The sequence below is a fragment of the Orbicella franksi genome, chromosome 12 (assembly GCF_964199315.1).
Source record: "Orbicella franksi chromosome 12, jaOrbFran1.1, whole genome shotgun sequence".
Taxonomy (NCBI): domain Eukaryota; kingdom Metazoa; phylum Cnidaria; class Anthozoa; order Scleractinia; family Merulinidae; genus Orbicella; species Orbicella franksi.
Genome location: NC_138156.1, coordinates 26088905 through 26114951, shown reverse-complemented (window position 1 = coordinate 26114951; position 26047 = coordinate 26088905). Strand labels below are relative to the sequence as shown.

Below are 26047 nucleotides of genomic sequence, written 5' to 3'. Positions count from 1 at the left end.
GTCAAGAGTAATGTTGTTTTTTTCTTGTTTCTAACAGAAGCATCTTAAAGATCTCAAGTTTTCCGTTAAAATCTTGTAATTCATGTTTACACAGAATTAACAAAGGGCTTTTGTTCATTGATAATGATAAACTCGAGATAACAATCACTTGTAGATCAGAAGAGAGCGCGCAAATCATCTTGACCGTAAACAAGGTCCAATTGACAACCAGAGACCAATCTGGTTTAGAGACATGCTACTTTGATAAGAAACATAAACAGCTCTCAAACCCCTATAGAGCTGCAGGAATACGAGTTTTCTCGGGAAGTAGATCGTATTTTTCTGTAGGATCGAAGAGAGAAGCAGTCCATTGCATTGAAAGATCACGCAGTCCCATTGGTTGCATTTCGTGAAAGAGGTGTCACGAACTTGACGGATCCTGCGCATTACCTTCTGAGAACCAATCGCTACCGAGATTCGAGACCACGTGAACCGAGCACATGAAACTGTTGTCAACCCAGCCGTGCGTCGAATTTGAATGGAGGACAACTAGTGAAGGTTAGTATTGGAACGTTTCATGGCTTTTTAATGCGAGAAATGGGGCAGCTTTGGTATAAGGCTCGAGCTGAAGTTACAAATAACCGAGGGATAAGTGTCCTGCTAGGTTTCATTGCAGTATTTGTCGTCAAATCGCCCAGAATTGTTTGTGGAAGAAAATCAATCTTCAACCTCATGGTCGGATCTTGCCTAGTTGCTGAAATACTCATACATCCAAATTTTGTCACCAAGATTGTCTCTTGGCGGTTAAATCATGGACTGAAGCGTAGAGTAGTTTTGAAGTTTGGAAGCTTTCGCCTGTTCTAGTCAGTGTGCCTCCTGGCAAGGGCCTTTGTTTATGGCAAACTACAAGCTCGACTCAGCCCGCCATGTCTAATTCGTCACGTTTGTTGTGTCACTCCGTCAGAAATGAAGCAGAACCAGTTGTAGTCTGGCGCTTTTATGCGCTTCATTGTTGGTCACGAAATTAAATGTTTTAAGCTTTTCGCCGCTTCCATTCATTTTCTTTGGAGGTCTCATTTTTGACATTTTGTTGAAGTTATCATTCGGTGGTGACAAACGTGACCGTGTTAACTCTACAAAACCCAAGCCGTTGTCGCTTCTAAATTGGGCTAATAAATAGTCAAAGATTATACACTTACCAGTATGTTGCGTTGCAGGGGTATTAAATCGACTTTATTTCCCCTTTTTTAAGCTTAAAGAAGGTTAAAGCTACGATGACGGGGCGAGCCAGGGGTAGAAGTCGTGGTCGAGGGCGAGGAGGCGCGGGCGGCGATGCCGCGCGAAGACCCGGGGAAGGAACACAGCAAAGCGCTCCTGAACAGGTTGCCCCGGTAGGACGTGGACGATCAAGAGGCCCTCCTCCGGCTCAAGCAGCAGCTCCTGCCCCCCAGCAACAACAAAAACCGGCTGCACCTCCGACTGAAGCCATGGCAGCGATGAGTGTCCGGCAAGAACAGAGACCTCCGGTGGGTACAACTGGATCAGCAGAGCAGAGGCCTCCACGCCGTTCAAGAGACATACCAAGCGATCCTGCGACAAAGCCTGCGCACGTAGTTGACAAAAAGGGAGGCACTGGAAAAACTATTCAGTTGGTAACTAACCATTTTAGGTTGATGACCAAACCAAACTTCGCTGTGTACCAGTACGACGTCAGTTTCAATCCCGAGATTGAATCAAAACGGCTGCGCGTCGCTCTCCTCAAGAGTCAGAGTGCTGTCATTGGCCAAGTGCACGCCTTTGATGGGAGGATGTTGTTTCTTCCATTGCGGCTGGCAGATCAAGTGACTAAGCTCAATCTCGAAACGCGTAGCGGAAATGCTGTAGAGATGACCATCACGTTAACTAATGAAATCCCTAAAGATTCACCAAGCATGCTGCAGTTGTACAACATCATCTTTCGCAGGTTTGTCTTTTTCTTGTATTTATATTTATTTTCAGTGAGACTTGAATGATCACGGAAAACTTGTGCATGCACCGAGAAACAATCGCTTAAATGTGTCGTTTTCATCTTCCAGTCTTTGAAAACGTTTTGGGTCCACGAATTCCTGTCATATCCCTGGTAGTTTTTCACTTTCTTGCATGTGCACCATGCCATCGGCAGGTGGCAGTTCAAAGTTTGATTTCAGTGTTTGATACCTTTCCGAAAAATACCATAAAATTTTTCAAAAAGCAGGTTTCAGGGTGCAAGCATTACAATGTCCCTTGTTCATGGCATGAGCTGCACATGCCATGCAACGTTTCAAAACTAAAATTTGCATAATTATGTGGTAAAATATGGTAGAAGTACTAGTGCACATTGGTTTTTGAGAAAATGTGATAATTTTACTGGTCATGCCAAATCCTGTGACTTGATGCTTTTGTTTTTCTCAAAAACATACTTAAGTTGTGCTTGTTGTTCAAAGCTGCAGATAATTGTTAAACTTTCCTTTTTATAAATGGTTGCATTTTGCGATGCTCTCAATCATCTTAACAGACATCTCAGATTCAGCTTTTAAAGGTCACTTCTGAAGGTCAGGGCTTGCTGGTCTCAAGTTTCTCAGATTTGGTCACCAGCACAAGTTTTTGTGTCACTGAAACTTGTCAGCCCTTTGGGCTTCAAATGTTTCCACAAAAAGAGGCTGAAACTGCATGCAATGCGCCTTTTTCATGTAAAATAAAGTTAATCACCCTTTTCTAAATTAAGGTTACACAATACCGTCCTGGGTGCCCAGAAAGGAACCACATATGCAACATCATTTCAAGACGTTTATTTTAAGTTTGATAAATAATGGGCCAGAATATTAAAAAAGATCAAGAAAAGAACTCAACCTGATGTGCAAAGCTGAGAAGAAAATAAGAAATTATATATATTTGCCGTGCCACAAAATGCACAAAGCAGCCAAAAAAATTGAATAGGGGGAATGAGTTAATATTGACTTCGGAGGACAAAACAAAACCAAACACAACAGAATTTGGATTCTTGTATCATAATGGCTAACATTTGTGTTTTTCCTTTCTATTTTAAGTCCCAAAGTAGTAATGTCTCGGTGCTAGGAACAAAAACAAGACCTCAGAAGTTTGTAGATTTGTCCGCAACGTGCCATGACTACCTGTACTTTTTGAGTGCGCAAGTTTAAGATGGAAAACCCTCTTTCTAGGACCCCTAAAGTTCTATAAAAAATATGCTTGGCAAGTTGATTCTGATTGGTTTATTTGTCCTCAAGAACAATCGAACAATAAGAACCAAACGGTTTTAACCCATTGACTACCGAATGATTTGCACGCGACCCACCCCTAAATTCTTGGACGATTTTTGGACATATCAGAGCAAGCACGAGCGCTAAAAATAAACCATATTCGCAGTAACCACACACACAAGATTAGGCTTCAAGACTTCATTGATTTTAAGTTGAATAAAGGAAGGGCCAAAATATTAAAAAATATCAACAAAAAGAAGTCAACTTGATGTTTAAAACTGATAAGAAAACATGACAAAATGCCTGACAGAAGCCGAGAAAATTGAATATGCGAAAATGAGTTATTATTGACTTCGGAGAACAAATTGAAACCAAATACAACAGAATTTCCATTCTTGTACCATAACGGCTAACATTTGAGAAAACAACGGAAATTAAAGGTGCAAGGCACATGTAAAAACAAATTTGAGAGCAAGAAATCAAATAATTTCTTTGCTGCACGACGAAATATTACAGCGCTGCAAAAGAAAGAGTTGTAAGTCAAGAGATGATAAAAACGAGCTAATTATTTTGAGATCAATCATATTTCAACTGTGCTAAATTAGAACCCATTTAGTTCTTTTCTCGGCAGTTCTGTAACAGCTGAATAAGACAAAAAAATATATTTGAACAAAGTGAATAAACTAATCAAACAAACTGTGGAGGTCGCCGTAAATTAAATATGCAGAAATCCAGCTAGCTTGAAAGAAATGCAAAAGGAAGTTCACTGACAATAAATTTTCATTCAAACTGAGATGAAGAAACCTATTTAACACAGACATGCTTCGTTGCACGACCACCTGTTCAAATTAATTCTTCACGCTAAAGCGAAATCTCTGAGTTTCTCCCAACCACTTTTGCAGTCATTTTATTGGCCGTGGCTTTACCGATCGTTCCAAAAGTTGAATTCAACTTTGAAGCAGTAATAGCATTACCATTTTTGTTTCTTAAGTCCAGGAAGCTGCTTTTAAGTCCGTGATCTGTGTTCAAAACTCACTTGAAAGCACACCGATCGTCATGTTTTCGCAGCGGTTGAAGGAAGGAGAAATTCTTCATTAGAAAGGTTTCAGGACTCTGTACTCCTTTATCTTCCATTCTGAGGTCACCTGAACATTAATTTGTATTTTTCTTGTCTATTTTAAATCCCAAAGTAGTAATTTCTCCTTGTTAGGAATAAAAACAAGACCTCTGAGGTTTGTAGATTTGGCCCGCAACCAACTTTCTAGGACCCCTAAAGTCTTCTAAAAATATGCTCAGTAAGTCAATTCTGATTGGTTTATTTTTCCTCAAGAACAATAGAACAATAAGAGAACCAAAAAGTCTTCAGGGAGGGTAGGAAAAGCTATTGTCCCCACATGCTTTATTTTGGGTGGTTATGGGTGGCACGGGAAATTGGAGAGGTTTTTCGCAGGGGCGGTTATGGGCAGCACGGGAGTCAATGGGTTAAGGGAGGGTAGGAAAGGCAATTGTCCCCACGTGCTTTATTTCAGGCGGTTATGTGCGGCATAGGAGTCAATTGGTTAAAATTTTCTTATTTGAAAAAGCTCCTTGTTGCAAGCTTTGATTCATGTTTCATAAACTGGTGTGAGAAGAAGTAAATGCATTTTAACATGATGTGCAGGCTTTTTGTTTTCATTGATGCACAGCGACTGCACACATCTTTTAAAGTGAATTTATTAAATATCTTCAGTGGGTACCATAAAAAATGCCCTGTGCATTGAAGCTGTAATGCTTTGTCGAGTGAACATGACACATACCAGTACACATGCTTTCACAATCAATTTTTCCTTCAGCTTGTTCATGCATTAAGAAGTTGTGTAGTCTTTTTTAATCCAAAATCCACTTATATGCTTTTCAACTATTCAATCTATAGTTTTTGCAAAAATCATAAATGCCGCTTTATTACAGATGTAGTTAATGAAAGGTGTCTTTAAGTTACTGCGTATTTCAGAAGAAGACCATTTCAAATGCTTCATGCGTGAAAAGGAGAAGTATATTTTGGTGTTGATGTTCATTCCACTCATTTAATGAGTATGAAAATTAAGAAAGAAAAAATTAAAAATACCTTGGGAGCTAGGTTGACGACCAAGCACGAAAAGTTAGTCACCGGTGCAAAAAACCTGTTCCCATTGACAACCCAGCATTTCTGACATCAAGCTTTGTAGTTTTTGACTGCTTGTTTTTGATACATTTTTGAAAGGTTGGTTGATGGTTTTTGCAATCATCATTGCACTGCTTATTTTGGAAAGCGTTGTTAATTGTGGACATCTCTGTTTGTTTCAGGATTCTCAAAAACATAGGCATGCAGCAGGTTGGCCGAAACTATTACCACATCGATCATCCCATTATGATCGACAAGTTCAAGTAAGTACCCTCCCTGCTTCCACTCCCTCCCTTAAAAGATAATTAAATGGATTATTTCATTTCCACTTAAAATTTTATACAATTCATAAGAAAATTAATTTTACTAGTAGTAATCAGAGATTATGAGAGTGCGTTCAACGCTCTCACTTTAATATATATACATATCGTAAATAAATGATTTCACTAGCTGACTTTCAACCAACAGTCAGATATGCATAGTGTCAAAGTCCATGCTAGTGAACAGGTCACGATTTGTTGATACGTTGCGTGACGCGGCCAGTTTCTGTAGTTTCTCAAGTTTCATAGAATATTTAAATTACGTACATTATTTTAAGCTAGCATTTGCAGTCGCATGCTCGTTTGGCGTGGTCATTTATCATAAACAAACTCTGTGCGACTAATTCGAGTATTTCCCCTGATTAATAAAGTAGTCTTATGGATCTTGCCTTCGGAGTACTTTTCCACTGATTCCAAACAATAAAATTGCAACCAGATAAAGACTGAGCTATCTGTCGCAACCGGAACTAATCAACAAATACAATCAAAATGTAGCTGTTCCCACGAATATCATCTCGAAGCTAAGTCGTGTTAATAAACAAGGACAATTCCCTCAAATTTCGATAAACACCACTGTCAAAGCGTTTAAATTCGCCAAAATCTAACGCTGAAACCACAATAGCGAGGCGTACGGCGACTGAATGGAAAGAAGTCAAAAAAAGATCCATCGGAAAGACAAGCTCACATGGCCTGCTCACATACTCACATGTTCGCCACATGTCTTATTGCATGTCTTAGAGTTAAATGGTACCAGTTTACTGGCCATGACATGCCCCTGCAAAAATCAAGCGGGGTGGCCATTTTGGTGTCCTTACAGGAATGTGGTTTTTTCGGGTTAGAACCGTGCACAGGGAGACCAACTCTGAAAAGCCACAGGCCAAAATTAGGTTTGCATTCCACTTCATTGAATGCAATTAACAGGTTTATTAACAGGTTTATTAATTAATTAACAAATAGATTCCATGTTGCCCTGCATCTGTTCAGTAATTGATCACAGATGAGGTATAAAAGAACAAAAGAGGCACACAAGGCTATTCCATGTAATTAGCTGTTTATTTCAGCTGTGGTTTGCGGAGGAGGAAAAAGTGCATGACCAGCTTAAAGAGGGTCAGCGAAGGAGGGTCTCCAGATTGAACTGAAAACGTACTGGACACACAATCTGAAGTCCAGCATGTTAACCATTGGGTTACTGCACCTCCTACAACACAAAGCTGTGTTAAAATGTCATGACACTGTTGTCAGTCACTTACTAAGAAGTGCTTTTTTTTTTTTAATTGAACCTAGGTTGGAACTGTGGCCAGGTTATACAACCTCTATTATGCCATATGAAACTGAAGTCCTGCTTAGTGCAGATGTGTCGCACAAAGTTTTAAGACAAACGACTGTGCTAGAGTATCTTTATGAGCTCTACAATACTGTAAATCAACGAGATTTCCACAGTACAGCCACGAAGAAGCTTGTGGGTCAGATAATCTTGACAAGGTATTCTTAATTGCAAATGCTTTAAAGATAAACTGGTGTAAAGTAGATATTTGCTCCTCCTAACTTCACCTGCTCATAAAAAGAGGAATAAAACTAACACACTGGCCAACAACATTTAGACACCATTGGTTAACAAGATTCTTGATGCCAATGGGATGCTGTTTCTTATTTCAGTGGGCATAGAGCTTGAATTTTAAAGACGTGACTGTGCACGGGAAAACATACTTAAACGCTTATCTGTTAGAGGGGCAATATCATTAACCATTCGTTAGTCACCGGTTAGAAAGTTTTCTCATAAACATTAGACGCATTAACCTAAGTGTTAGCTTTGAAAGTCAAAATGTTAGCATGGAGAGTATAAGCGTTAGCCGTTAGCATCATATCGTTAGAACAAAAAGCCTAACCACTGCAGAGCCTTAAAAAAATTAGTATTCGTTAGATGGTTATGTAATTGTTTGCTATATAATTCTGTGCTGTAACGAGCCATTCTAAGGCAAAACTTGTTAGCCGTTAGAACAATAATAATAATAATAATAATAATAATAGTAATAGTAATAATAATAATAGTAATAATAATAATGATAACACTATAATAATATGGCATGACAGATAACTTCGCTCGTCATCTTGGCTTAAACCTCTGCATTATTATAGCCAAAAATTATTTATATACTGCCTCAAGAAAAGAAGAAGAGTTTTAGTTCGATGCTTTCTTAGCAATGTTGACAAACAAAATTAAAATTGAGAAACATAAATCTAAGTCACAAATTAATATGTGAGAAAGCCTCCTATTGTAGCTAACCCCTTACATGAAAGATATTAACAAATTGTAATGTAAGATATTATTGTAATGTGAGATATTAAACATTGGAAATAATGTTAGTATTGTAAGTTTTGTTAGTATCGTTAAATTGTAAGTTACGTTGACATTGTAAGTAGTAGGTAATTTTTGTATGTAATGTAATGTAAGATATTGCAATAATAAAAAAAAAAAACTGCTACTGCTACTGCTACTGCTACTGCTACTGCTACTGCTACTACTACTACTACTACTACTACTACTACTACTACTACTACTACTAACAATAATAAAAACTGTTGACAGAGGATATCACCAAGCTAACACTATTAAATTAATTAGAGTGATCCTCTGTCTACATTACGGAAATTTACTATGCGGAATTAAAAACTGAAGCTTAACCCATTGACGCCTGAATGAAATTGCCCCTAATTCCCTGGCGTTTTTTGGAATATTTCTGAGCGAGTGAAAGCACAAAGATAGACCATATGCGCAGTAACAACAGACACAAGATCAGGTTTCAAGACATCGCTTATTTTAAGTTGAATAAATGAAGGGTCAAAATATTAAAAAATATTAGCAAAAAGAACTGAACCTAATGTGTAAAACTGATGAGAAAACAAGAAATTATATTACTTCTTTACCGTCCGACAAAATGTCCCACAGAAGCTGAGAAAAGTGACTTTGCAAAAATGAGTTAATTATTGACTTTGGAGGACAAAAACGAAACCAAATACAACAGAATTGAATTTCTTGTACTATAACAGCTATCAGTTGAGAAAACAACGAAAAATAAAAGCGACGAACTCATGTAAAAATCAATACGAAAACAAGAAATCAAGTAATTTCTTTGCTAAGCGACGAAAATATTACAGCGCTGCAAAAGAGGATTAAAGTCGTAAATCAAAAAGACGACAAAAACAAGCGAATTATTTTGAGATCAGTCGTACTTCAACTGTGTTAAATCAGTGGCCATTTAGCTCTGTTCTCAGCAGTTCTGTAGTAGCTGAATAAGACTCCAAAAAATATTTGAACAAAGTGAATAAACCAAATAAACAGAGTGCCTGGAGGTCGCCGTAAATTAAATCTGCAGAAATCCAGTGTGCAAGTTACTGTTCACTTTTAAAACCAAAAATTCCCAAATACAAGGAACCAAATAAAAGAAATGCGAAAGGAAGTTCAATAACAATAAATTTTCATTCAAGCTGAGACGAAGAAACCTATTTAAAAGCAAAAAATTCCCGTTCAAAATTTCACAGACATGCTTTGCTGCATGAGTGCACGTTCAAATTATTCTTCATGCTAACGGAAAAGCTTGAGTTTTTGCCAAACGCTTTTGCAGTCATTTTAATGCCCGTGGCTTTACCAATCGTTCCAAAAGTTGAATTCAACTTCGAAGTAATAGTGTACATTACCATTTTTGTTTCTGAAGTCCGAACAGCTGCTTTAAACCTGTGATCTGTCGTCGAAACTTACTTGAAAGCGCTCCGATCTTCATGTTTTCTCGACAGTTGTAGGAAGAAAAACTTCTTCACCAGAAAGTTTTGAGGACTCTGTACTCCCTCATCCTCCATTCTGAGGCCACCTGAACATTGAATTGTATTTTTCCTTTCTATTTTAAAGCCTGAAGCAGTAATTTATCTGTGTTAGGAATGAAAACAAGACCTTGGAAGGTTTTTAGATTTGGCCCACAACACGCCATCATTACTTGCACTTTTTGAGCGCATGATTTTAGAAGAAAAACCGTCTTTCTAGGACCCCCAAAGTCCTCTGAAAATATGCTCAGAAAGTCCATTCTGATTGGTTTATTTGTCCTCAAGAACAATAGAACAATCAGAGGACCAAAAAATCTTCAGGGAGGGTAGGAAAGGCAATTGTCCCCATGTGCTTTTTTTGGGCGGTTACGGGTGGCACAGGGAAATGGAGGAGTTTTTCGCACAGGTGGTTGCGGGCGGCACAGGCGTCAATGGGTTAAACATTTAAAACTACAAGGATAAAAAAAATCCTGTATATACAAGAACATGTTAATTACAAACAGTTCCGGCTAGGTATTTCTTAAACTTTTCTTGGCTATAGTCTCTAGCATCTACAGATAAAACGTTCCAAGCATGTACTCTTCTGTACTGGAAAGATCTTTGTCCTGTCTTAGAAGATAGCTTAGTTATGAAGAGGTTTCCATTTGTGGCTGATCTTGTGTTGATTTGGTGTTTATCTCAAAAATACTCAGCCTTTAACATACTTAGCAAAGAACGTTAGAACACTTTGAAGGCAGTTATAATGAAAAGCTTATAAACTGGAGCTGTTAACCGTTTGGAAAATGTACAGTTTGTAGGGTTTGTCTGTTTAAATATTGCTGCAGTGATCTGTGTATGGTTGGTTTTGAATCCTGTGGATACTTAAAATGCACCAGACTGAGTCACTGTTGTGTTCTCTTTTTCCTAGGTACAACAACAAAACGTACCGCATTGATGACATCAAGTGGGATGTGTTTCCATCTCATACCTTCCATGGCAGATTCAAAGGGGTTGAACGCGATATATCCTATATTGAATATTATCAGGAGGTATTAATTGTTCTTCTTAAACCATTAATAATTTATTAATTCTCAACAAAGATGTAGCATGATGGTGATGGTGCCGGGCTATGTGAACTCAGGGGTCCTTAGAAAAAATTGAACTACACCATAGATATTCCATGCAATCCACCTCACTGCGTGTAAATAATAGCCCAGATCAAGAATATGATGGCTATCTTACATTTCTGGTATTTCTGTCCACCCTGACCAAAAGTAATAGAGGGAAATGGCTTGGAAAGCTGGCAATGTTCTTTGTTGTATGCTTTTGTATGCTGTTTTGGGGATTGACCGTGCACAAAACTTGGCAGAATACAAAAGGTGGTTATTTGTGCTCGTGAAACTAACCAATAAAAGCATTGTGACTATGTAAATCATGCATAGTCAGTGAGAATAAACAAAAGATGTATGGGGTCAAGGACCTTCCAGCATAAATCCTTGCCTGTTTGTTTGCTTCTTTGATGTTTACTGGACTTCCTAACCATTTTGCTGTATTAACTATTCCCTGACCTTGACTAAGGGCCATTTTTGGATTGTGGGAACAGTGTATTATAATGGTTCCTTGGTGATAAGTTTCTCCCAAATTAAAATAAATAAATAATAACCAATCATTCCTTTTCAGACATATGAGCGGACCATTACTGATAGGGATCAACCCCTCCTTGTTAGTCGCTTAAAGAAACTTGTAAGTGAAAATGATTTTCTTTTCTTTTCTTTTCCTCGTGACGTGTTTGTCACTTCTGATGTGCTGGTTATGTTTTCACTGTAATTTGGACTTGCGACTCCCATTTTGCATGTCTTTACAGCCGGGCCAGAAAATGAGAATTCCTGAGGGTGAACTTTTTCTTGTACCAGAATTGTGCTTCTTAACAGGTAATTACACTCGGACTGTTTTTAGCCAGTAACATTGATTGCTTGTCGCTATTTTAATTCATATTGTTGGTTTTCACAAGTGGTGTGATCAAAACTAAAAATCGTAACCATTCAATAAATGAAGTCAAGAATCTGGGATATGATAGATAATTGATATATAAACAACCTTGCCAAGAATTAGGTCTCTGCAGTTTTTCATTTGTGCGGTATTCAGAAAAAGTGTTTCACCCAAAGTTATAGAGCTTTGCATGTAGACATCCTTATTGATGCCCCTCAGAGGGGCATCAATATAGAGGCAGTAACGTAACAGAAACATCTGTCAGTGGGTTTTGCTATTGCTATTTGCAAAAAGCTTTAGAACTCCAACACATTGAAATTAATGGTTCTAACTAGTGCAAGAATTGTTCAGGTGGCAAAAACTAAAGTGATAACTGCTCTTTTGACCTACGCAACAGCCTACTCGGGCCACCATTCAGGGCTCGAAATTAACTTTTTCGTTCGAGAGCCAGCTGGCGACTAACGGAAAAATTTTGGCCGCCAACTTATTTTATAAATAACTTACACAAGAACATGGTTTTATACGTTACTTTGCATGCAAGAAAAGTCACAATTGAAGAGTGAAAACAATTAGAAACAACATCAATAACACTTAGTTATAAAGCTACCGTTGTTCTCAGGTGATATGTCTCTGGTCCGAAGGTGATGGTTGTCTCCATAGTCATTTTATTTTTAAATGAAGCGAAGCATAAAATGTTTTAATTCCGTGGTTTTTATTGTGAGACAAACATGGGTCCTTGCGTATTTTCCCGTTGCTACTTCTTCGAAATGCTGTTACGTTCTTTATTTTCGACTTGCTTTCCTCGAAGTGCACCTGCGATCCCAGTTTCGGAAGAAGCAGCTGAAACAATATGGTGCGCCCTGAACGCAGTATCGACGTGTCGAAATACATTCAATTTTTTCAATTATCTTGTAATATTCAGACATTATTTTACTAGGAACGGAAAGGTGAGTTGTATACTAGCTACCATATCCAATTGATTTCCTAATATAAAGATTTAAAAACAAAAGTTGTGTCGTGGTTTTCTTTAGTTATTGGACAAAACGCGAGTCGCCAGTGCTCAATTTTTGGTTGCATTGGTGACCAGTGAGTCGCAATTTCGAGCCCTGCCATTTAATGTCTTGCAATGCAAAAGCTTGGAAATTCAAACATGCTCTGTTACAAAACCAAGAACCCTATCAAGCCAAAACATTGTAAAATGTCAAGTTCCTAAAGGGTCTTAAAGGTGATAAAACTAAAACCTCCGAAGGAAAGGTGATTTTAAATTTTAGAATATGACTACATCATATGAAAACCAAGAAAAGAGTGAACCAACTAATTATGCCTCTTTTGTACAGGACTAACTGACGAGATGCGCAATGATTTCATGCTCATGAAGGATCTTGCAGTTCATACCAGAGTTGATCCCAAAGCACGTAACCAGTCTCTTATGAGGTTTATGGGGAGCATACAAAGGTACATTTGCAGCTGCATAATCAAGCATATGAAGCAGGGTTTCATTTATTTCTTCAGCAGAAAGTCAAATTCACAGGGAAGCAAAACTTTTGGTACTGAAACTTTCCCCTAGAGGATCATTCCAGGCGAGCAAAGTCATCCTCAGAGCCGGTCAATTTGCTCAGTGCCAGGCCCTTGATAAAACCACTGTAACAGTAACAGTAACTTTTTTAACCCTGAAGATGAACATTATATAGCCCCTATGAAATGCTCAGATTTCAAATGTATTCTTCAGTTTGGTAGAATTGTGTCATAAGAGATCTATGTTCAAACATTAGTAGCATAATACATAACCAATCTTTGTAGCACAGTCTGTCTAAGAGCCATGTGGCCCAGGCCAGTCCTTATCTCTTGCTTCCTTAGCATGAAGCGACTGAGAGTATTTCTACTCCCCCTTGGATAGTAGGCTTATCTGTCTCAGGGTTCCCCCTTGGCATTAAATTTTCCAGTACTCATACTTCTGGGTGTAGGGAGGTACTGTGAGAATAAACTGTCTTGCCCAAAAACACACCACAGTGTCACCAGCCAGGGCTGAAACCAGGTCCGCTTAATCAGAGGTGAGCACATCAGCCATGACACCATTGCACTTTTTGCACCAATTAATGTACATTTGCCAATTTGGGGAAATTTCTGTTCACTTGAGTTTAAAACTTAACCATGCCTATTCCTCCTAGATCTCTTTAATCTTAACTTTCATATAATACTAGTTCAGAAGATACCAAACAAGGTAGATTGTAAAAAGTAGCAAAAATGGAGGAAGCACGCCTAGAAATTTTGTGACGGACTACCAAATCATGAGATCTCTCTGTGTTTTTCTTAGTAATGAAGAATCAGCTGCTGAGTTGTCAGGCTGGAATCTAGAGGTATTGCGTCAAATTATGTAAATGTATGCTTTTTATTAAATAAACGTTGATACGTGCAGTAGCTATGTAGTTATCCAGGAGTGTTTCTGAACCAGGTTTTAAGCTTGAATTTAAAAAGTAGGTGTCCCCTAGTTAACATTGGAAGTAATACCTCAATCCCTTAGGGAAGTCTAGGGGCAGTGGTCTCAAAAATACTATGCAAAATGCAAGAATGGTAAATCCATTTTCTGTTATTTTCATTATATGTAAGACATACAAAAAGAAAAAGAGAAGCTGAAATCATCTGTGTACTTTACTTTTTTAGATAGATAATGTATTTGGGCTTAACCCATTGATGCCTGAATGAAATTGCCTGCAACTCACTCCTAAGTCCCTGGTGTTTTTTGAAATATTTCAGAGCACACGAAAGCACAAAAGTAAACCATATGCACAGTAACCACAGACACATCAGGTTTAAAGACATCGTTTGTTTAAAGTTGAATAAATGAAGTGTCAAAATATTAAAAAATATTAACAAAAAGAACTTTGCAAAAATGATTTCATTATTGACGTTGGAGGACAAAAACGAAATGGCTAACATTTGAGAAAACAATGAAAAATAAAAGTGAAGAACTCCTGTAAAAATCAATCTGAAAACAAGAAATCGATTAATTTCTTCACCGCGCGACAAAATATTACAGCACTGCGAAAGAGGAAAGTCTTCAATAAGAAAGACAACATAAACAAGCCAATTATTTTGAGATTTATACAAAAGCAAACAATTGTCAAATACTTGTGAAATGTTCGTGGCTAGTCTGACGCGGCGTTTTGTCTCGGCCAAGAGTCTCTTGGCCGAGACAAAACGCCTTGTCAGACTAGCCACGAACATTTCACTAGTATTTGACCATTGTTTGTTTTTGTATAAATTTAACTCGTGAACGTACGGTTGGGAATCCTTCTGCGATAGAGGGCCAGACTGTCAACATCAAGAATTTGTGAACGGGACTTCGGGCGTGATGCTCAGCGAGTTTGCCTTTGAATTCTAGAGGTCTCTGAAGAGTCTCTTGGTCGAGACGAAACGCCGCATCAGACTAGCCACGAACATTTCACAATTATTTTGAGATTCCCAAATACAGAGCACCAAATGAAAGTTCAATAACAATAAATTTTCATTCTAGCTGAGATGAAGAAACCTATTTAAAAGCAAAAAAGTTCAAAATTTCGCAGACGTGCTTCACTGCATGACTGCATGTTCAAATTATTCTCCATGCTAACGCGAAAGCTTGAGTTTTTGCAGATCACTTTTGCAGTCATTGTAACACCAGTGGCATTACCAATCATTCCAAAAGTTGAATTCAACTTCAAAGTAATAATTTACATTACCATTTTTGTTTCTTAAATCCGAAAAGCTGCTTTAAATCTGCAATCTGTCGTCAAAACGTACCTGAAAGTGGCGGTGGTTGTAGGAAGGAAAACTTCTTCACCAGAAAGTTTTGAGGACTCTGTACTCCTTGATCCTCCATTTTGAGGCCACCTAAACATTGATTTGAATTTTTCCTTTCTATTTTAAAGCCCAAAGCAGTAATTTATCTGTGTTAGGAATGAAAACAAGACCTTGGAAGTTTTAAGATTTGGCCCTCAACGCCCTATGATTACCTGCACTTTTCGAGTGCATGTTTCTAAGAAGAAAAACAGTCTTTCTAGGACCCCTAAAGTCCTCTGAAAATATGCTCAGAAAGTCCATTCTGATTGGTTTATTTGTCCTCAAAAACATTAGAACAATAGGAGAACCAATAAGTCTTCAGCGAGGGTAGGAGAGGCAATTGTCCCAATGTGCTTTTTATTCGGGCCATTACAGGCACACAGGTAATTGGAGGGGTTTTTTGCATGGGCAGTTACATGTGGCACAGGCATCAATGGGTTAAAAAATGAGAAATATCAGATAAATACATATATCAAATAGTAAGGTATTGTAGTGATGTCATCTCAATGAGCAAACTATAGCAATAGAATTGACTAGTGACTTAAGAGAAAGCTCTAAGATTTCCACATTTCTTAAACATTTTAAAAGGTTCCCCCGAAGCCGGCAACCTAACACTCCAGAAGTTAATAACCATTCATTCCTTTATAATAACAAGGCGTTGCTGGGAATAGAATTGTGGTCAAGACTCTAGGTGTTTCTTCCAATAATCTTTGATGAAAATATGATTTTAATATTTACTTGATTAGATTAATGTTCAAATTTCCTTGGTGAAAACACTCTATTCATTTTAACATTGGTCATCAACCTCTTTTACTAGTTCTGAGCTTCTAGTTATGCTTTCAAATTGTTGCACTGGGTTGTAAGTGCATAGCTATCTGCAGCAGCAAGTTGACTGACTTTCTGTATTTTTATTTCAGTTTGAAAAAACAACTCTAAACTTGCCTGGAAGAGTTCTTCCTGCTGAGAAGATCTACCAGAAGAACAAGTCTGTAAGTTCAACTGTATTTTGTAGTACTTCTCAAACTCATTAAGAGTAAATGTCAGTAAGGATTAAAGAAATCATGGACACAGCTCAAAATTCAACTTCTCCATACTTTGTCTACTGGTAGACCTTAGTCCCATACATATGACAAGGATGTTCATTTGTTTAAATTCTCGCTTGTTTGCGAGAAATCAACTTGAAACGGTTTACAGTATTTTCTTGAAGAAAACCTTCAAAGTTGTCATAATTTGTGGCGTTGTCGAGTCAGCTCATTGCAAGTTTTCAATCAGTTTCACACTATCCCTATTTGTCTTTTGCTTCTGCAATTGAACGGCAGCAAAACCAACTCAACCTTTCCTTGCAAATAAAACTGATTTTTTTTTTTCAAGTGCACCCATAGCTGCTCTGAAATGAATTCATTGGTACTTCAAACAAACGTGCCAAAAATGCCCGCAGTAAGTAATGAATTCCACCAGGAAATCTCCTGAAACATGTTCAAGGATGGCTTCAACTTTCTGTTAGCCTGCGTAGCAGGTGTATAAAGTGGAGGGGATGGGGGAGTTGCAAGAGAATCGGGAGAAGAAAAAAAAACGGAGTGGGAGGGGAAAAGGAACGCCTGCTCATTGGCGGCCACGAAATTCTGATTGGTTAATTGGACAATAGGATGGGTTTGTGACGTAATGTGAAAACAACCAAAATGGTGGCCGAAGTGGATGTGCTAGCAAGAGTTTTGGCTGATTTGAGCGTCGTCGCTCGTAGTAAATTCAAGTTAAAACCGGAGCAAGAAGTTCCAGTAAAATCTCCTCTAGATGGAAAAGATGTATTAGCGGTGTTGCCTGCAGGATACAGCAAAAGCTTCATATATCAAATGTTTGTTCGCACCAAGGACTTTGAACTGAATGGTAAAGCAACGATTCTGGTGATTTAAATCTTCATCGACTCTTAAGCTGCATACAGCTTGTTCGATAAAACTGTACAGTTCAGCTGCATTTCTTACAAGATCTACAGACCTGCTCTGAAAAGTTTTTGTCTCTCATTAGTAGAAACCCACTCGAGCCATAACAGTCGGCTAAAATCAGCCCAACACTTTCTTTTCTGCCCGACAGCGAAAATAGATTTTCAAATGACGCTCTTCCTCCTCCAGCAGTAAAGGTTACTCCACAAAATCTGCAGCTGCTGGTTTTTTTTTTTGATTGTCTATCTTTGGTTTTCTTCCTCTTTTACAAACTTTTGTGGGAGTTGCTGACATTACACGGCCTGAAGATTTTGTCACAATGCTCGCTGCTATGAATATTTTTTCACGCCTTCCCACATAAGTCAGTCATGCAGAAAGGCGTGCACCTTATTCTGATTGGTCATTGAACTGACAGCTCTGTTAATCAGATAACCATAAAACAGTAGGCAGAGATGCATAAGAAGTGGGCGTTCCCTTCCCCGAATTCTCTTCCTCTTCCTCCACCCACTCCCCTTTATACGCCTGCTACGCAGGCTAACTGTCTGCCAGTTAATTTCCTTGGGATCTTTTGTATTTGTACAGCAAGAGATTCCTGAAAAAAGCCAATTTTCAATATCTGTGTTTTTGAAATTTGCAAATTATGTATAAAGATTACTGCCCTTGCACACATGTTTGCAGTTAAGAGTTTCTGATGTGAAACTCCTCTGTAATGTTAAGCGAAGCAAAATCAGCGGATTAAGTTGAATATGCATCAGAGCAAAATGTAGAATTGCACTGTACAGAAACGCATCAAGAAACGTTCACAAAACCTGCTATGACTCGCCTCTTGACCTCATCTTGTCATGTTTGCTCATCATGACATCTTTCTTTGTTTGTTTCCTGCTAAATTGTGCTATACCTCACTTTTGACCTAACAAAATGATCTTGCTGTTTTTGCCTACAACACAAGACATGTACAGATACATGTAATGTAAAATGTGTAGGCAGGCCTAAGTAACAAACAGTTTCTTAACGTTGAACTTTTTCATTTTGCAAATATCACAACACACCCCTGAATGGAAAATGGCTTTATGGGCTTGTTCGAAAGCAAGACTGCCCTCACATCACAAGTAGTTTCTTAATGAGCAATGCTTCTTAACACCCTTTCATAATTTATTTTCCAAGTGCAGTGGCTCACAGCCACTTTGATATGGATATCCTGATGAAACATTCTCTTGTTTGATATATTACATCTGTTGTGATCATCCAAGTGGGATCAGTTTGGTTTATGGTTGAAAGTGAATGCTCCCTTCTCAGCATTATTATTGTCAGATCAGAAAAATGTAAGAACATGGGTTACTAAGAAAATGACTTGCCCTGTTGGTGTAATCTCAACCCTGATCTTGTTTATTTTTCAGTATTCGTATGACCCTAAGAGTGCTGATTGGTCCAAGGAGATGAGAGGCAATCCCCTTCACAGTACTGTGAACTTGGAGAATTGGATTCTCGTCTACACTCAAAGGGACACTGGAAATGCAAAGGATTTTTCACAGACTTTGAGGAAGGTTTGCGGTCCTATGGGAATCAGTGTGGCCAACCATATCGAGTAAGTATTTTATGTCTTTGTAATTCCCTAAAATTTTCCTCTTTGCAGGTAAAAGTAGGAACATTGTCTACTGTTCCAAATCTCAGAATCTGAAAATTCCTCTCAGCATTTGCTGTAGACCACTCTTGGAAAAAATAGTTGTTTTCGAGTCTGAGATTCCCAATGCTGTAGTTTTATAAATCCGTCATCTTCAAAAAGTCACTTGAAAATCTGATTTAGATTATTGAGTTATATTCATAGAGAGCACAGTGTTGTAGTGTAACTATTCACTGTTAAATATTCTTCAGCTATGATCATTTGTTATTGTTTATTCTTGTCCTTTACAGTTGCCCAATTCAGAATGACCGCACAGAAACCTACTTAAGCGCTATTAAAAATAATGTCAGTCCTGCGTTGCAAATGGTAGTCACAATTTTAACAACCAACCGCAAAGACCGTTATGATGCCATCAAGAAGTTGTGTTGTTTGGAGAAGCCAGGTATAAAATATAACAAATGAGAATATTTCATTATGAGTCAGAGTAGCCTGCAAGCAGCCTTTAGTACGTTGTGGCAGGAGCAAAGTCGATGAGCTAAGTCGCAAAAGATGAGTCAGCAAGCAAGAGCCTTGCATAAGTAAAGAGAGCCTGCACTGAAGGTATTGTTTTCTGAATACAATGCGTTCACCTACGAATTCGGCATTCTGATTGGTGAAAAACGACAGGTCCTATTAATATGATCAAAACCAGCGACGATTATCGAAGGCAAACACGGAATGGCATCCAAGAATCCAAATGTGGGATTTATCCTGGAAGCTTTTGAAAACCTTTCCATGGAAGCAAAAAGTCTGCTCAATCTAAAACATGAACCGGAAAAAGCTGTCAATTGTCTTTCGGGAGAAAGGGATGTTTTAGCGGTTATGCCAACTGGATATGGTAAACGTTTCAATAAATTCGTTTTGTTGTTACTGCTGAAGTAGTAGTGTAGTCAACACATTCTTGAAGCATTCAAGAATTTTCATTGGTACTTTTGTATGTTGGTTCAGATTCAAGAAGCAGGCAATTAGTGATCTCCTTATGCAAGACTTAAAGTATAGCCAGTCAGCCATTCTCTTATAGTCAACGATAGATGTAATATTATATGCTTGAACAAGAATTACCCCATATGTCAGAAAACAAAATTGTTGCAAACTTAATAATTGAAATCCAGAAAGAATCATGACAAACTTTAAGTTAGGTATAGCGAGTCATTAATTTTGGTGCATTTTGACTGAGTAGTCCAGATCTGCATTGTCATATACAGACTATGCGTGGATTCCCATGTGGTTCCAGTTTAGTTTTGTTCGTTCTTTGTTTGTGTGTGTGCGCGTGTGTTGTGTATGTGTTTTGTATTGTCAGCCCTAAGTTACACTGCAGGTAAATTTACTTAACTGACCTTTGTTTTGGTTTATCTATCTGTTTAATACCTTAATTGGCTGCCTGCATCTCAGGTCCCTAGGGTCGTGAGTTATTTTTCTGTCTAAAAATTGTATTGATGAGTACTTTTAAAGGTGGTGGTGGTTGTTGTTGTTGTTGTTCCAGTGCCATCTCAGGTGATTGTAGGTCGTACCATCTCAAAGAAGCAGATGTTGATGAGTGTTTGTACCAAGATTGGCATCCAACTCAATGTTAAACTTGGGGGTGAAGCTTGGGCAGTGGAAATTCCTGTGAGTAGTGATCATCTGTTTAGTTAACATATTTTCTGCACGAGTGATGCTATCAGATCTATTTATCAATTCAATTATGAGCTCGAGATTTCTATGAGATGATAGTTGGTGAGGCCAAAGGCCAAATCAACTATGGCCTCAAATCAAGAACATAGGATACTAACTGAAGTGAACTTCGAATAATGGTTGCCAGTTATTTCTCTACATAGTATTAAGATTATCACTAAAGAAAAACTGCACAGAATAAATTCTCTTTTGAAATTGGTAGTTGTATAGGTGCACGCATTAAGAGGACAGATGCTCTGATTGTGATTTTCATTCAGCCTGTAATGATTACTTGCAAACTATTTTTAAGGCACCTAGATCAAAAACAAATTGTTGTGCTGTGGATAGGAGGGACAGGATGGTCGTAAGGGAGGAAGGGTTATAAGGAATGGTGACTTAGAAAGGGAAGATGTTGGAGAACTTTAGCCGTTACTTAATGTGTCTTATTTCTTTGCAGCTGCAAAGGACTATGGTGATAGGAATTGATTGTTATCATGATTCATCAACGAAAGGCCGTTCTGTTGGTGGATTTGTTGCCAGTATGAACAAAACCTTGACTAAGTATGTATAAACTTATCTTAGCAGGGAGACTTATTCTAAACCGGTGTAAAATTTTGTGTTGACCTGTCCATTATTCTGCTCTTAGTAATTGCCAAGTTCTGGCCAATCCTGGGCCCAGTTGTTCAAAGCTTGATTAAGCTAACCCAGGATTAACAAGATTTTTGATTTCAGTTTTGTAACTTTTCGGTGAGGTTTTCTGTCGGCTGTCCTTCAATGTTGAACAACCTGGCCCTAGAGTGCAAGTCATACAACGTTAAAAAATGTGTGGCCAGCAAGTGCAAAACGCTGCAAGTATATTGTTGCTTCCAGTTTAGCCTTTTCAGAAAATTTGATTACTATTAAGAAAATAGAAAACTTTTTAAATAGCCAGATCTTTTAGCCGAAATTTGATGTAGGGTTTAGGGGTATCTGTGATGCTATGGAAAGGTTTACATTATTGGACTGAAGGCACTCTGGAAGGTACATGTTAACCTCAAGGAAGTCACTTACCAGCCCAAGCAGTTTTTTAAACCAAAGATGCTTTCATGGAAGCAAATGGTGGAAATGTATTATAATAATTAAAACAACATGGCAGACGATAAGCTGATTTAAGTGAGGTTGAAAGTGAGTGAATTAGTGATATTAAAAATTGTAGGGGTGCAAGAGCTAATACTTTGTGTCTGGGCCAACAATTTATATAATATCCTGTTTTTGATGTTGTGTCCTTTTTACATTACATTGCATTGCATTACTTCACTTCACTTCACTTCGCTTTACATGACTTCACATGACTTGACTTGACTTCACTTTATTTACCCTCGGACTTGAGAGTAGCTTATGCAGCTAATATCTCCGAGCATTTAACCATCAGATGAGAGATAGACCACCACACCGAGAACTACGTCCCCTACTCTTTTCGATCAGTGTGTGGGTTCTTTTACGTCCCACAGAATTAATTTTGAAGAGTTGTGAGACGGGGTACACGGTTTATTGTCCTTATCTGAGAAGACTAGAAAGCCTAACCATTTGCAGATGTCATTACAAAGACAGCACTTTGTCCTCAATTATTTAAAGACCCAGAGTGTTGGTCCGGCTGGGGTTTGAACCCGCTACCTATTACACGCTAGTTCGCTGCTCTACCATTGAGCTAACTGGTTGGCGGTCCTGTTTGTTGTGTTTTAGGTATTATTCCAAGGTAAGCTTCCAACACACTGGTATGGAGCTCATTGATCAATTGAAGACGAACATGACAGGTAGTGTATAATTATCAAGACATGATTGATCACCGAAGTTATACAGACAACTTAAGCAGTTGTGAAATTGAAGCCTAAAAAAAAAGGCCTGGATGGGATACGAAACCATGACCTCTGTGATACCGGTGCAGTGCTCTACCAACTGAGCTATCAAGCCAACTGGGAGCTAGCCACACTGCGAGTTCGTAATATACCCGTAAATGGTGAAGAATTCAAATGAATATATGAAATATACATATAGTGTATGTTATCGTGATTGGCAGGCACCAACCTGTTGGTGCCTGCTGAGTTTCTTTCTTATGAAATCCTAACTTGGCAGCAATATTTTTTTTTAGTGTATTCCATCCTATTAAAAAAAACACAGCCAATCAGAATTCTGATACTTATACTACAGTACAATTACAGAAAGTACCAAGGGCTACACTTAACATGTTAAAACTTACACCTCATGCTATTTTCAATAACATTATTTATAGACGTGGTTCTTAAAGGGTCCTAGTCAGCCACACCTTTGTTTTTGTTTGCATGCGAGCGTTTGGCTTTTATATTTTATTCGGAACATGTTGAAACGAAGGAAATCACTGTGAAACTACTTAAGAAAATTACTTACCTTCAGGAACACAGCTTGTAGTAATCTGAGCAATAAGATTTCGCTCCACCATACAATATCAATAATTTTGATGGCATCAATGACGGAGGCTGACAAGGGTCCTTTAATACAATAATTTTTGTAAAGGGGCACTTTTGTCACCGAACCCTCTTGTACATATAAGAGTTAACACCTGAATTCTCTGGATTCTTCAACAGCCGCTCTTAGGAGATACCATGAGGTAAATGGTGATTTGCCCGAGCGAATAATCATTTACCGTGATGGCGTGGGTGATGGACAGCTGCGGCTTGTTGTGGAACATGAAGTCCCACAGCTGAAGGCATCCTTCCAAGACATTTCGGGTGGCTACAAGTAAGTTGTCTGGACCTGTTGGTGCATTGACGGAGGTGCTTTATATGTTTGCCACGGGGTTTTGACACACTTTGAAATTCCATTTTATTGCTCCCTGATCTCATTGATTAACATTAAAGAACAAGGACTACTGACATCTCTTTTACTACGATTATCAGTTGAATAAGGCACGGCAGAAGTTTGTTGACATAGTTTTGGCCTCATAAATGTGGTGTGGTCACGGGCCACTTCGTTTGCATTGGTAACAATATCAACAGCCGTGCGTCGCCTGTCGCGTTGCCTACAATTTCGTGCGCCTTGCTGTCAGTGACGTCAAAGGTCGACAAGTTGCCACTGGAAACGGAGCCAGTTGTTGGTGACAACAACACGATTTTCACATTTAAAACCTGATGGCCAAACTTTCGTGGTGCTCTACTCAACTGAGAATCGTAGTAATTATGGCTAGAATGATAATTTGTAATGATTTCTGTAGTGTAGAACACCAGTGAGTTTGTGGTGGCAATCTTTGTTAGAAAATTGTATTTTTAAAAACTTCTTTGGGCCCTGACATGGGCAACACTTCGTTTGTAGTATGGATTTTTGTTGTGTGGCAAAGTGGCTATTGATGACATGCGTTGGAGACTAGATCATCCATTAGGTACCACATTTGCTGGAAAGAAAAATCACAATTATTTAAAAAACAAAACTACAACTGAAAGCAATATAACTTGAAGAAGTTACGTCTGAACTCTCGCGTTCGCAATTGCTTAACTTTTAGGGGTGTTAATTTCTGTTTGCTTATTTAGACCCAAGTTTTCTGATACTATTTTGCTGACTTTCTACTAGTGTTACTTTTTATTTGCTTATTTAGACTCGAGTTTTCCGATGTTATTTTGCTAAAATTGTAATTTGTATGGGCGTCACTTCGTATTTCTTATTTTTAGACCCAAGTTTTCGGTCGTCATTGTGAAGAAGAGGATCAGTGCCAGGATTTTCCACAGATCTGGAGATGCTGTTAATCTGACAAACCCACCTCCTGGCACTGTCGTTGATTCTGATATCACGCGCAAAGAATGGTAATGAAATTGTTTATATTATTATGTAGTGTGTAATTGTGTAAGTTTGTGATTTCTTGCTAGGGAGAACTGGTCCACTGCTTGTACAGAGAGAGAGATTTTGACACTGTTTTGATTTCGTGGCGCCTGTGAACCAACTCGTTTGAACAAATCAGCACATACTTGGTTTGTTTTTTTTTCTAGGTATGACTTCTTTCTTGTCAGCCAGTCCGTTCGTCAAGGAACAGTGTCCCCAACCCATTACAACGTGATTGAGGACAGCTCCGGGTTGACACCAGACCACTTCCAGCGCTTGACATACAAGCTGACTCACTTGTACTACAACTGGCCGGTTAGAACTGTATTTCAATCGAACTCAATCGAACCAAATCGAACTCACACAAAAATAATTAGGCAATCGAACTAAATCGAACTTTTGATATCTGAACTCTTGATTTTTGTAAAACTGGTGTTGAAAATCAATAACAAGTTTTTCGAGGCTCGAGTTACTTCACTGTGACAAGTGTTTTTCGTGTTTTCGAGACTACATAGGATAATCTTTGGACAAGCAAATTTATTCACCGAACAATTGGACGCAATCCATTGAATTTGGTTCGATTGAGTTCGATTTCCGAACGTTCGATTGACTATGCCGGGTGTTAAAATATACAGTTGAAATACTAGTTAGTTGACTGATTACACCCCTTTGCGGCTGCTCTCATTGCGGTTAACTACGTTTTCTTGTGTTTCTAAACGTACTCATCGTAATTGTTCTGCGAGCGTAACACTTTCTAACACTGTTGTCTATATTGTATAAAAAATTGTTGTTGGCACTAAAAGGGCGTAGAAATGTTTGGCTGATAACAGATTAACAGGCCTGAAAAAGTAGAGAGTGTAAATGGCTTAACATGTAAAAGAATCTTCAAGCTTTGTGCGAGCTGCAACAAATTCTTGTTACATGATTTCGCGTACAGTCTTGGTCCACAGTGGTTTCGAATGTGACGAACAATGCTGAATTTGGTCGACAAAATATCTTAAAGAACCCTATAAGGGAAACTGTTCTTGCAATCATCATGCAAACAACTTAACAAGTATCTGCCATTTTCACATCGTTGCGTCGTTACTTGTATCAAATGTAAAAAGATGGTGAATTATTGTAACGATTGATTTGTTTTTTTCTCTTTCAGGGCACCGTTCGTGTACCAGCTCCATGCCAGTATGCCCACAAGTTGGCGTTCCTTGTTGGACAGTCGCTGCACCAAGCTCCCAGCGGGGAGCTGGCGGACAAACTATTTTTCCTTTAGAAGGTCTTTTCAGAAAAACACGCCGACGTTTCATTTTGTTTCGATAGCATTCTTTTTCATCGAAACACTTTCCGGCAGCGTCCATAAGAAGAACAAGTTTATAGTTGGAAACGAGTGAACTTCGTTTTTTGCGTTGCATGATGTTTATTGAATTTATTTTGAATCTTTAGAGATAAGAAACTCTCAAAGCTTTTATGGAATTTAGAACACCGTGATTTTGCCTGATTTAAGAATTAAAGTGACAAGTACATATCCAAAAAATTAGATTTCTTTTTCAGACAAGATAATATCACTCTTATATTTCTATTTTTGTAGAAACTTTAAAGGAAGGGTGGTGACGTTACTGTTGTATTAAATTGTTTAACATTTATTCGTGTGGTCTGTGTTGTTTTGTTTTCGCTCGAGTCTGTTCCGGCGATTTATATTA

The 26047-nt window shown here is 38.3% G+C and overlaps 1 protein-coding gene across 2 annotated transcripts; it reads left to right on the top strand.

Moving 5' to 3' along the window:
* The first annotated feature begins 92 nt into the window (after window positions 1-92).
* LOC145463214 (piwi-like protein 1) lies at window positions 93-25990 on the top strand. 2 transcript variants are annotated; one of them, XM_081446948.1, is made up of 19 exons: window positions 93-537; window positions 1232-1942; window positions 5538-5618; window positions 6960-7157; window positions 10399-10519; window positions 11151-11213; window positions 11335-11401; window positions 12797-12914; window positions 13774-13816; window positions 16196-16267; window positions 18613-18800; window positions 19127-19278; window positions 20359-20483; window positions 20986-21089; window positions 22251-22321; window positions 23129-23282; window positions 24206-24337; window positions 24521-24668; window positions 25504-25990. In XM_081446948.1, exons 2-19 carry the CDS (start codon window positions 1254-1256, stop codon window positions 25618-25620), a joined length of 2643 nt encoding a protein of 880 aa, XP_081303074.1. In that variant the 5' UTR covers window positions 93-537; window positions 1232-1253; the 3' UTR covers window positions 25621-25990. The 2 variants fall into 2 exon arrangements, with proteins under 2 accessions (XP_081303074.1, XP_081303073.1); XM_081446947.1 differs by lacking the exon at window positions 93-537 and having other exon boundaries at window positions 570-1942.
* The last annotated feature ends 57 nt before the right edge of the window (window positions 25991-26047 follow it).

Coding starts and splice junctions, on each gene's coding strand:
- LOC145463214 (XM_081446948.1), top strand. CDS start 1,254: ATGACGGGGCGAGCCAGGGGTAGAAGTCGTGGTCGAGGGCGAGGAGGC. Junction 11,214..11,334: donor TTAGTCGCTTAAAGAAACTT/GTAAGTGAAAAT, acceptor ATGTCTTTACAG/CCGGGCCAGAAAATGAGAAT. Junction 18,801..19,126: donor AGTGTGGCCAACCATATCGA/GTAAGTATTTTA, acceptor TGTCCTTTACAG/TTGCCCAATTCAGAATGACC.